The following is a 12,166-nucleotide window of genomic DNA, read 5'->3' as shown; positions in this document are numbered from 1 at the left end:
ATCCGGCCACTGCACTCCAGCCTGGGCGACGACAGAGCGAGACTCCATCTCAAAAAAAAAAAAAAAAAAAGAAAAGAAAAAGAAAATTACCTGGGTGTGGTGGTGCATGCCTGTAGTCCCAGCTACCTGGGAGGCTGAGGTGGGAAGATCACCTGAGACCAGGAGGTCAAGGCTTCAGTGAGCCATGATTGTACCACTGCACTCCAACCTGAGTGGCTGAGTGAGAACCTGTATCAAAAAAAAAAAAAAAAGGAAAAAATAAGGAATTTGACACACGTATGGATTTGTGGAACCATGTCCACCGTCAGGACACAGATAGCTTCATGACGCGGAGCATCTCCACCATGCTACTTTCTTGTTTGTTTGAGATGGAGTCTCGCTCTGTTGCCCAGGCTGGAGTGCAGTGGTGTGATCTCGGCTCACTGCAGCCTCTGCCTCCCAGGTTCAAGTGATTCTCCTGCCTCAGCCTCTGGAGTAGCTGGGATTATAGGCAGGCGCCACCAAGCCCTGCTAATTTTTGCATTTTTAGTAGAGATGGGGTTTCATCATGTTGGCCAGGCTGGTCTCGAACTCCTGATATCAAGTGGTCTGCATGCCTTGGCGTCCCAAAGTGCGGGCATTATGGGTGTGAGCCACCCTATCCAGCCCCAGGCTACTTTTAAAAGCCACACTTTCCTCTCCACCCCAGCCCCTGGCAGCAGCTGGTCTCCTCTCCATCCCTGCAGCTTTGCCTTTTGGAAGCTGTCATGTAAATGAAACCATACACTACTAGCCTCTTGGGTCTGGTTCTTTTGCTCAGCGTGGTGCCTCCCAGGTTCGTCCCTGTTGCATATTAACAGTGCCTCCCTCCACGGCTGAGTCCAGTGGGTGGCTGTGTGACGATCCTTCCACGCCCCAGAGGACATTTGGGTGGTTTCCAATTTTGTTGATGATTGTGAAAATTTGCTTGAACCCGGGAGTAAGAGGCTGCAGTGAGCTGAGATTGCACCATTGCACTCCAGCCTGGGCGACAGAGCAAGACCCAGTCTTAAAGAAGAAAAAAAAGAATAGCCCTATAAAAAACATTTGTGTACAAGATTTTGTGTGAACATAATTTTGCCTTTCTCTAGGAGTGGAGTTTCTGTGTTATAAGAAAGTGTGGGTCTAACTTTATAGTAAACTGTAGAGCTGGGTTCCTGAGCTCTACGTCCACCAGTGACGGGGGAGTGTTCCAGCTACCTGAGTCTTCATCAGCACTTGGCATTGTCAATAGCTTTCTTTTAAATTCTGTTAAGTCCTGGCTTCTTTAATTTTATCTAAATTTTGCTTGAAAACTAAAGTTAAAAAACGAAACCCTCTCTTCTCATTCTTACACACAGCTGCAGTAAAGCCTGCTGGTGTTTCTGCCTAGAGTCGCTACTCGCCCGGGGCATCTGCACATTTTCTGCCTCTGTGTCCCCGCAGGCCACAGCGCTGCAGAACCTACTGTTCCTGTCCTCTGAGGCTTTCCCTTCCTCCAGCTTCCGTCAACCTTTGCCTCACTTTCCTTCAAGCCTTTACTGACAGCAGAGGCCCTCAGGCTTAAAACAGCATCATTACTTCTTTCCTTCCCAAATCTGCAGGTGCGGCTCGGTGGGAAGGGCTGATTCCCTCCCCTACAGCGGGAGTGGGGACCGAGAGCCCAGCTGGGGACTGGAGCACCCAAGACGGCACCCCCCTCACAGCGAACTCGGCCTGAGAGCTGGTGCACAGCGCCAGGGCTCCCGTGGTCTGGGCTTCCTCACAGCGTGGCACTGGGTTCCCAAGGTGAGTGTGCCCAGAAGGCACTGACAGTAGAAGCTGTGTCACCTCTGCCACGAGGCAATCCCAATCGCCTGCCAGGGTCGAAGAGAGGGTGCACAGACCCCACCTCCAGCAGAGGGAATGAGACATATTGTGGCTGTTGTTGGAAAACATCATCTGCCTCAGTGGGGTTGGAGTGTAGGTCTCCACGGCCCCTTCTTGCCTCCTGTCATCCTAAGGAAGTGAGCAGGGAGGGAGTTGGGGTGCCTCTGAACATGGGGCCCACACATGCTCTCCTGGCAGAGCTGCAGTTATGGAACAGACACCAGAAGGTTATGGAACAGACACAGATACACCAACATGTCTCCAGGGTCTACAGGAGTGAAAGCACAGGGCAGGCAGCCAGGGATGAATGCATGGATGGATGTATTTAATAATAGCTTTACAGAGATATAAGTCACATCCCCAAATATTCACCTTTTAAAGTGTACAATTCGGTGTTTTAAGCGTGTTCACAGAGTTGTGCAACCATCACCATGATCTAACTGCAGAACATTTCATCACTGCACCAAAATGCCCTGCACCCATGACCGTCGCTCCCACCTCGCCTTCCCCCAGACCCTGGAACCACTAGTCCATTTTCTGTCTCTGCAGATGTGTCCATTCCGGACATTTCTTATAAAAGAATCACTAAACACATGGCCTTCTGTGTCTGGCTTCTTCCTCCGAGCATGTTTCAGGATCGGTGTGCACCTGCACACCGTAGTAGTGCTGGGCTTCCTTCTTTCTGATTGACGGCCAAGTGAGACCCACTGTGTGGTCAGCCCACGTTGATTTACCTACTCGTCAGCCAGGTGACATTCGGGCTGGTTCACTTTTGGACTATTAGGAGCGATGCTGCCGTGCACACTTGCATGCTTGTCTTTATGTGGACATCTGCTTTCATTTCTCTTGGGTAGATACCTAGAAGTGGAATTGCCGGGTCTTCTGCTAATTCCATGGTTAACTTTTTGATGAACCGCCAAACTGTTTTCCCAAGTAGCTGTGCCATTTTTCCATTTTCCATTCCCACCCACAGTGTGTGAGGATTCCAAGTTCTCCACGACTTGTCGTTTTCTGGTTTCATTTGTTTGTTTGCTTTTTGTTTTTGATACAGTCAGCACTGTGGCTTTGGTTTGCACTTTCCTGGGTGTCTGGGAAAATCTTGAGCATCTTCTCCTGGGCTTGTCTTTTGTGATGAAATAAAATTCAAATCCTTTGCCCGTTTTTAAATTGGATCATCCTTTAATTGCTGGGTTGTAGGAATTCTTCTTATATTCTGGATTCAACTCTTCTTCTTATTATTTTGAGAAAGTCTCATGCTGCCTCCCAGGCTAGAGTGCAGTGGCACAATCGGAGGATGATCTGGCCCCACACACGTGCGTGCGCGTGACTCTAGTTCCCCCACTCTGCCTAAAGGGCACTTTCCCAACAGCTCTTGCAGGGGATGTGGCTAAGTTTGGGAGCGTCCATCACAACTGCCATATGATACAGGAAGGAGTCAGCTCTTGATGCATGGAGGAAGAAAGCGCATGACAGCAGAGACCCGAGGGCATGACCCGCTTAGGCATAAAGTGGGTAAAAGCTTTCTAAAACACAGCTGATGCCCTGCCCATTACCAGGGCCGGGACTGTTTCCATTTGCTCCCTGGGCCTTGTGGCTTATTCCTGCCTCAGGACCTTGGCACTTGCTGTTTTTGTTTGTTTATTTGTTTTTTACCTAAAATGTTCATCCCCTCCTGAGGTCTCAGCACATCACCTCCTCTGAGAAGCCTTCCCTGACTGCCCTAATGGCACCCCCGGCCTCCCTGTGTGGAGCCTTGTATCCCCCCTTTCCATCAGTTCTGGAGAAGAGGACCTCGTGTTGGCCTGGTGCCACTGTCTCTCCAGCACCTGGAATGGAGCCTGGCAGAGGTGCTTGGCAAACCCCTCCTGTCGGCAAACACTGCACGAAGATGTGCAAGGTGCCTGGATGGTGCCTCTGTGGCTCCTGGGCCTGCCCCTTGACCCTACCTGTCATTTGGGCTGAGTCCCCCTTGGGGTTCCAGGAGCCCACGCTGTCACTCAGCACGTGGCCAGGGTTACCCCTGCCTGAAGACTGTGAGGACAAGAGTCGGTGGGCCAGCACCCTTATGCCTCTGGGGCTCCACTTCCTTTCTGTGAGGTGAGGTCAACCAGGTGACCGAGGGAAGGGGAGCCCTAGAGTGGGGTGGGGTCCTCGCTACAGAAGGAATCCAAGAGCAGATGCGTGGGAATCTCCATCCACACCGCAGCCTCTGGGGTGGGTCTTGGCACAGTGCTGAGTGAACACTCCAATCCCAAAAGGTCCCACACTGGACAACTCCGTGCAGGTAGCATTCTTGAGGCAGCCACGTTGCAGATGGGGACTGGCTCAGTGGGCACAGGGGCAGGGATGCCTGGGAGGGTGCTGGGCATGGCATGAGGGGTGGTTCCAGGGAGCAGCTCTGCAGCCTGATCACCTGCACGTGTGGTAAACAGCAAAGCACTAGACACACCTGCCCAGGCGGCTCACGCGGCAACCCTCACTGTGGTCACACAAGATGCAGCCACTGGGGAGGGGGCGTGTGGCTGGGTGCCCCCGGAATGCCCCGCACAGGCTCCTGGGGATGCCTCTTTGTCCTGTGCACACCCTGAGGGCCCAGCCCCAGTCACCTGTCCCTCACCCCTCCTGTTGTTCCCAGCACCTCTGGAGACCTGACCTGGGTCACGCGAGGCCATTGCCGAAGGGCCAAAGCCTGGATCAGCAGGGGGTAGAGAGGAGCTTCCCCCAAGAGCAGAACCGACCCTCCATCCGACACTTCTGACGTCAGCCCCGCCCAGCCTGGTCCCGGCGCAGTCAGATCCGGACGTTCAGGGAAGGGTCAGTCCTGCCCAGCCTGGTCACTGCATGGTCAGATCTGGACATTCAGGGAAGGGTAACAGACTCCCCCGATCTTACAGGATGCGAGGGGTCAATGGCCTTCCCAGTAAGCTGGTCTCCTGCTTGCTGTTTTCTTTTTTTTTTTTTTTTTTGAGACGGAGTCTCGCTCTGTTGCCCAGGCTGGAGTGCAGTGGCCGGATCTTAGCTCACTGCAAGCTCTGCCTCCTGGGTTTACGCCATTCTCCTGCCTCAGCCTCCCGAGTAGCTGGGACTACAGGCGCCCGCCACCTCGCCCGGCTAGTTTTTTGTATTTTTTTAGTAGAGATGGGGTTTCACCGTGTTAGCCAGGATGGTCTCGATCTCCTGACCTCGTGATCCGCCCGCCTTGGCCTCCCAAAGTGCTGGGATTACAGGTGTGAGCCACCGCGCCCGGCCCCCCTGCTTGCTGTTTTCACCACCACCATCCTAGGGCCCTCCATCCCATGGGGCAGCTCAAACTGCCTTTTCTTTGGTGCCCGAACCTCCCAGACTTCTCCTGACCTCAGAGCATCACCCGGGGACATTGCGACCAGGATGAGGGCCTGTGTCTCCCCTCATTCCCAAGGGGCTCTCCCACTGGGGTCTGTGCCACCAGCAGCCCCCAGAGCCGCTCCACAGGCCTTGGGACCACGCGGGCTGCCACCCGTGACCCACCACCCTCCTGGGATGAGGCATGGCTATCCAAGGGCCTTGCAAACGAGAGAGCCTGTGCTGACTCTCGTGCACCCATGCACACACACATACACATTTTTGCGTTAACAGCAGTTGCCGGCCACTTCTGTCCTCAGTCCCAATGTGCAAAGACAGAGCTCAAGTCATTCACGGAAGTGTCTGGGGCGGGGAGCCAGGCTTGAAGCCTGAGGCTGAACTGGAGGTGGGAGCCGGTCTCAGTTGGAGCACACAGTCCCAAAGACCATACCAAGGATGGCGAGACCACCAAACTCTGCAAACTCATAGAAATAAAGCACACAGTATTGGGAACACAGGCTTAAATACAAAATATATTTAGATATGCACAGCTTTCACTGAGGACACACAAGCCTTCCTTGGGTTGCAGGCCCGCACCCTCCCAGTGGGATTCAGCCCTTGCAGAGCTTGCCCTCACGCATACCACACACGATCAGGTATAAAATAATTCTATAAATATGTTCTGATGCAAAATACGTGTCCATAAATATATATTTGTGCAAGTTGCTCCCATCCACTGAAGGGCTGTATTGCTCTGGGGACAGGAGTTCACAGCTGACTTTAAACCACAGGTTAACTAGAAGGTTGCAGGTCAAATAGAAGTTTCCGTGTGATTGCATCACCCAGGGGCACCGTTCTGTCATCAAGAAATGCTGAGTGCCTGCCGTGGCCGGATGGGCGTGGGCGGCGGTCAGATACTGCTCTGGAGCTGGCTCTCTGTGGCACTGCCAGGGGCCGAGGACTGGCTGGGCAGACAAGCTTCCAGGCCATCTGAAGACTCCGACAGGGGCTTGTATAAACAGCAGGCTGTGGCAAAGAAGAGGACGCCCAGCACCTGGGGAGAGAGGAGCCCACTGGACCTTGTTGGAAGCCCTGCCAGAGTCTCTGGACGCTGGTGGGCCTGTCCTGGTCCTGTCTCTGCCCCAGCCTGCAGCGCCCTCACCAGGCCGCGGAAACCCATCCCGCTCTGAGGGTATCTTTCCCCCATAACCGGTTTGTAGTGTCGACACCAACATTGTTAAAGAGGGAAGGAAACGTACCCTTTGACTAAAAACAGGGGCGCAGGACTGGGCGTTTGTTATGGGATGAATGGTGCCACACGCCTGTGAATGGGACCTTTTTTGGAAATAGGGCCTTTGCAGATGTAATTAAGGATTTGAGATGAGGTCATCCTGGATCTAAGGTGGGTCCTAAATCCAATGACTGGTGTCCTCATGAGAGAAAGGAGAGGAAGATGAGGCAGGGAGAGAGAAAGGCCACATGCAGCTGCAGACAGAGCCAGAGCGCGGAAGGAGCCAGCCCTGCCCCCACCTTGATTCTGACTTCTGGGGTCAGATCTGTGAGTGAGTCTGGTTCTGCTGTTAGGCCACCCCATTTGTGGTCCTTTGTCGTGGCGGCCACAGGAACCTCACACAGAGCCAGTCGCTGGTTGCTGGTCGCCACCACAGCCCGGATTCAAGCCCGGGTGCCGCCATCATGGGCAGTTCTTAACCTTCAGGGTCTTGGTTTGTCAACAACGAGGGGCCGCACTGACTTTGCAGGGCGAGAGGACGACGTGGCAGGAATCCCACGTGGGCCCCAAAGGCGGTACGGTCCAAGCGCGGATGCTGCCGCAGTGCCACGCAGAGTCATGTGCCCCACTACGGTTTCCACGCTGGGCCTGGGCCAGAAACAGCCACTGTGCCTCCCGGAGCATCAGCCTGGCTGATGGCCCTGAGCCTGCATTCAGGGAGTGAGGCTGCTCTGACTTGGTGTGGGACAAAGTGGAACGCGAGGATGTTCATAAGGAGCCACTGTGCTCCCCCCACGAGAATTAATACGGAAGCATGTGCTGCCGAGGCCAACGCTGACCCCTGGACACGGCTCCCGCTGGCTGTGCTGAGCCCGGGGGGATGGTTACGTGTGGAGGGCTCTTGGCCGGCTGCTCCAGCATAAGGGATGCATCCAACAGAGACATCCAACAGAGACCTTCCCTGGGAACGTACAGCAGCCCCCTCATCGCAGACACTGAGACCCATGAGGACGTGTGAGTCAAGGGTGATACTCAGCCCAGCCAAGGAACCACACATTCTCATGAAGGAAGCGCCTCTGGCTTCCCGCTGGCAGAGCTGAATGGCAGCGTCAGTGGTCCGGTGCTTCAGGGCCATGGCTAGGTAAATAAGGGTGGCTGGAACACGGCACTGCAATACGGTGATGGGGGATGTGGTAACCACACCAGCTAAGTGATTAACAGGTGGTGGCGTGGACAGCCTGGACGTGATGGACAAAGATTATGTCTTATGAAGTCATTTGGTCAATTTCCTGATGCACATATGCCTTCCGGCCTCCCCAAACATCGCCAGTCCCTGATAGTCAGCCGTTATTTGATGCCAAAGTGAAAGGCGTATCACACAGGGCTTGGGCCTTAGGATCCAGTGTCCCCAAAGCTCCCTGCAGAATAACTTCTGACCTTGCCTTCTTCCACAGTTGGACAAAGGGAGAATGCGATTAAGATTTCAGAATGGCGCACGCTTTAAAAGTTATGAACTGTTTGCTTCTGGAATTTCCTATTTAATATATTCAGACTGTGGTTGACCTCGGGCAACTGAAACTGTGGAAAGTGAAACCTCAGATGAGGGGGAAACCGAGGTATAGTTCTCTTTAAATTAACCCACTCTGCTTCTCTCCAGGGCCACGCAAGGCCCTGCTCAGACTCGCCTATTTTCTGTTAGTCCCAGGGCAGGTGAACCAGCTGGGTTCCTTCCCTTTCTCTAACCTCCCTCCCGGAAAGCCTGAGGCCAGGGGTTCCTGCAGGATCAACTTTCCTGGGTCTGTCACCCAAGGAAGAGCGTGAAGATCCTCTGAACAGCTGGCCCTGGGACCGCATTTTATTTAGAAGGTTTTGTGCTTTATTCTCTAATGGGGGCAAATTCCAAACACAAATACCGCGCTTCCTCCCAGGTAGCATATGCCAGAAGTCACAACAGAAAGTTTGTTAGCTTGAAAAATAAGAGCCAGGCTAAGAGATCCAGTGGAATTCAAGGTGCACTGAGCATGGAGAGGCTGCAACCTGCCCGCTGGCCCCCTAGACCAAGGCCCGGAGTGGACCAGCTAATCGAGCCGCTCTAATGGGAGAAGCTGCTTATTTCTGCAAAGCTTTTGGTTAACGGGCACCCCAGGCACACACAAGACCACACTGTGGAGGGGCAGCCCCAGGAGGCGGGAAAGCGAGCAGCACCTGCGCCTGGGCTTTGCAGGAGCTGCTGGGGACCTGGATAGCGAACCCCAGGGGGAGGCCCTGCAGTCGGCCTGCCTCCCTCCACAACAGGCTCATGAGGAATGGGGGAAGGGCCCTTCTAGAAACTGGCTGTGAGGACATCTGTGATGTACTAGGCTGTGGTCCAAGCTGCCAAAAGATGGCGGAGTGTCTGGAGCCCCCAGCCACCCTCAGAGCAGACCCTCCGTCCCTTCCCTGGGCCTGCTCACCTTGAACAGGAGCCCCATGATGAGGATGTAGCGGCTCATGGCCGAGTTCTGGTACACCAAGCAGGAGCCCTGCTGGCCACACTGGTCCTGCCACAGCAGACAGGCCTTGTCGATCACCCAGCCGAAGGCGATGGGCCCCGGGATGCCCCCTGTGGAGAGAAGCCCACTCAGCAGCCACACTCCCAGTGGGCAAGGGGCAAGGCAGGGGGCGGGCAGCGAAGAGGCCTGGAATACTGGCCATTGGAGTTCTCAGCAGGTGCAAAGGGGCTTAAATGTTCCTTTCTTTGGAGATTCGGCACTGGGGCTGGGAGTTCCCCATGATCGCCTAGGGAAAGCCTTTGGGCAAATAAATGACGATGGGCCCCTCTAGTGGACAGTTAGGGAATGGAACCCGTCCCAGGCAGGCACAGCCTCCTGCTGGGAAGCACATCCACTTGGTGGTTAGACACTTGCCCATGCCCTCGTGCAGTGAGCACACCGCACAACTGACCACGGCTTCCTCACACTGCACAGTACCTAGTATTCTAACTACAATCCACTGGATTCCCAGGGCAAAGGATCTCTGAGGGTCACAGACACATCTGCAATAGAAAACCGCAGCGTCAGCACCCACAGAAGTGGGGTTGCATGCCAAGTCACCCCCCAGGCCAGCGGCCTCCTGGCCCAGCCCCCAGCCACATCGTCACCTCCCCAAGCGGGAAGCCCCTCATCAGAGGTCAGAGACAGTGAGGTCTCTCCTGCCACCAGTGACAGGCCCGCTTAGCAGGGGCCTGGGTGTTTCCCGGAGCGCTCCCGTCTCAGGATCTGCAGAGCTCTGCCTCGGGGTGCTGCAAGGAAAGCGTTGGACAAGTGCACACCCGGCCCCGCTTACCGTAGAGTTGCCGTTAGTGCAGGAATGCTGCTGAGGAATGTAAAGAAAATTACAACGAATATGAAAACCAGAAGGAGGGGCTTTCTCTGACAAGTTGAAGTGCATTTCCCTGCAGTGGCATGGCCAAAACCAGAGGAAAGATTCTGAGGGACACAGCTACAGTCTCGGTACACCTGGGAAGCCCAACAATAGCGCCGATTACAAGGGGAAGGCATGGGGGCCCCTTCCCAGGGTCCAGGGGAGGAAGGGGCGGGTAGGCAGCGGCCTCACTCACCTTCTGGCCATCCACATTCATCTCAGTGGCTGCAGGGCACCCCGCATGGCACAGAGAGAAGTACATGAGGCCGTCTGAGCCACACACAGGGCTGTAGTGCTCTGGCTGGCAGCCGCAGGCAGTGTTGCAGGGTGCCGTTAGGTTCAGGTGGCCTTCGGGCAGGAGGCTGCAGAAGGGGGACAAGCGGGTGGTGGGGCCCAGGCCAGAGCCATGCTGGAGCCCGGCAGGCACAGGGTCAGCCTTGGGGCTCGAACCTATGCAGCCTGCATTTTGGGTCTGCAAACTTGCCAAGCTTGCACCACCCCCAGCACGCTGGGCACTCACGCTAGGCACTGCCTTCTGGTGATAGAATGGTTTTTCCTTCTCATGCAAGGAAGGTACATCCGTGCCCCCCAGCGCCGTCCGCCTGATGCACAGCCCCTTTCCCTAGTTCATTTGTTTTTGGACAGGCAACACACTCACGCGGATCAAATGCAAACATGAAGAGCAAGCGAGCGCCAGGTACACGAAGGCAGCCTCGCGGCCCCGGCCCCACCCCCACCCTCGGTTCTCCAGCCACAGGCTGGCCATGTGTTTGCAGGGGTCATCTGCACGTACACGCCCCTCGGCGGTCACACACGTCTGCACTTCTCCCTTGAATCAGGGCACACCGTGCCCATTGTCCAACTCCTTCCTTTCTCCCACTTCACGGTGTGTCTTGGCAGTGGCCCAGGATGACCTTCCTCCATTCCTTTGTGGGCGGGGCCTCTGTCATGAGGACAGCATAGTAACCCCGTCCACCCTGAGGACTCCTACGTTGTTTCTGATAATGCCACAATGGCCGCTTTGTGCTTCTCGGTCTTGCACAGCGTCTGTAGGTGCACTCCCGGGGCCTGCAGGGCAGGGCCGAGGTGCAGGCTACCTGCATGTATTTTGGATATTCCCTAATTGCCACGTGACCAGCAGGTCCCCCTCCCACTTCCAGCACATGGCAACGCTGGGAGCACATCCTGGGACACTATGTCACCGACAGGGACCAGCCTCGAGGGCCCCAAACACTAGGGCTGCTCTTCCATTTGACAGAGCAGAGGGCTGAGGTCCAGAGAGGCATATGACTGCCCAGGGGCACAACCGGGACCTGAGCGCAGACGCTTCTGATGGCTGCCAGGCGCCCTGCTGAACGAGTGTTGCCCTTGCTGCTGTCCTGCGACGTAGCCCTTTCCAAAAACCACCTCCCCCAAGTGCTGCACCCTTCCTCCTCCAACCAGGGACCACAGGTGCTCAGGGCCCCGACTCGAATCCAGGTGCCACCTGGCACTCACCTCCCGCCATAGCTGGCTGTGACGCCCGCCATGGGCACACCGGGGCAGTGCAGGGAGAAGACGAGGATGCCCAGCAGGCTGACGACGGTGCAGAACAGGCAGAACTTGATGACCGCGGAGCCCCGGAGCCTGAGCTTGTTCACAAAGAAGCCACCCAGGAAGGTGCCACCACCGCCTGCTGGCACCACCAGGTACCCTGGGGAGAGGGAGGGACTCAGCCAGGGACTCAGGCAGGAGACCGTGGTGGGAGAGGGCGGCGCATCAGCCGGGTCCACTTTACAGGTGGGGAAACTGAGGCACAGAGTTATCAATTCCTGCCTGCATGGCAGCCCTCAACCCCACACCTGAGCGCTCAGCTGCTGATGGAGTCCTAGGAGGGACCTCTGTCCAGGGCCCGCAGCGAGGACGCCTCAGAGGCTGAAAGATGCAGGGCATGGGCAGGGCTGGGGGAGGAGGAGAGCCCAGAGTGCTCCAAGGTCCGCAGCCCATACCCCATACCCCAGTGGGAAGCCAATGACTCCTCCAGTGCCCGCCCAGGGCAGCCACACCCCCTCCTGCCCCAGAGGCCTCTGCCGGGTCCCCACAGGCTGTGACAAGGACATTTGTCGAAGCCTGAGTGGCCCCATCAGTACAAAATTGGGATTAGCTGACACCCCTCTTCCGGGCCAAGTGGGGAGGGGAAAGGACGGGAGGGGACAGGTTTGGGGGAGCTGGTGGGGAGGTTCTCCAAGGGGCAGTACAGCTGACCTCTGGGGGTCTGCTGAGTGTGGGGGTGTAGGCTTGTGAGGTCAGCCTGGATGGGCCTATGGGGAAGAGAGGGGAGCCCTCATCTGACACCCTCTTCCTATC

General features: G+C 55.9%; 1 protein-coding gene across 7 annotated transcripts in view; it reads right to left on the bottom strand.

Annotated features, from left to right (window-relative positions):
- Positions 1–168: 168 nt before the first annotated feature.
- Positions 169–12,166, bottom strand: part of SLCO4A1 (solute carrier organic anion transporter family member 4A1) — a 35,542-nt gene continuing 23,544 nt past the window's right edge. For 5 of the 7 annotated variants that reach the window (XM_033187017.1, XM_033187020.1, XM_033187013.1 and 2 more), the window contains 6 exons: positions 11,318–11,513; positions 10,017–10,182; positions 9,743–9,915; positions 9,388–9,452; positions 8,872–9,020; positions 5,703–6,241 (listed from right to left, as the gene is read on the bottom strand). In XM_033187017.1, coding sequence (XP_033042908.1) covers positions 6,098–6,241; positions 8,872–9,020; positions 9,388–9,452; positions 9,743–9,915; positions 10,017–10,182; positions 11,318–11,513 — 893 coding nt within the window. In that variant the 3' untranslated portion in view covers positions 5,703–6,097. Of the gene's footprint in view, positions 229–5,702; positions 6,242–7,752; positions 7,997–8,871; positions 9,021–9,387; positions 9,453–9,742; positions 9,916–10,016; positions 10,183–11,317; positions 11,514–12,166 lie in introns of those variants that run through there. The other 2 variants (XM_033187018.1, XM_033187014.1) reach the window with 2 other exon arrangements.

The sequence above is a fragment of the Trachypithecus francoisi genome, unplaced genomic scaffold (assembly GCF_009764315.1).
Source record: "Trachypithecus francoisi isolate TF-2019V2 unplaced genomic scaffold, Tfra_2.0 Lachesis_group21, whole genome shotgun sequence".
Classification (NCBI taxonomy): Eukaryota; Metazoa; Chordata; class Mammalia; order Primates; family Cercopithecidae; genus Trachypithecus; species Trachypithecus francoisi.
This window is presented reverse-complemented; position numbering and strand designations above follow the sequence as displayed.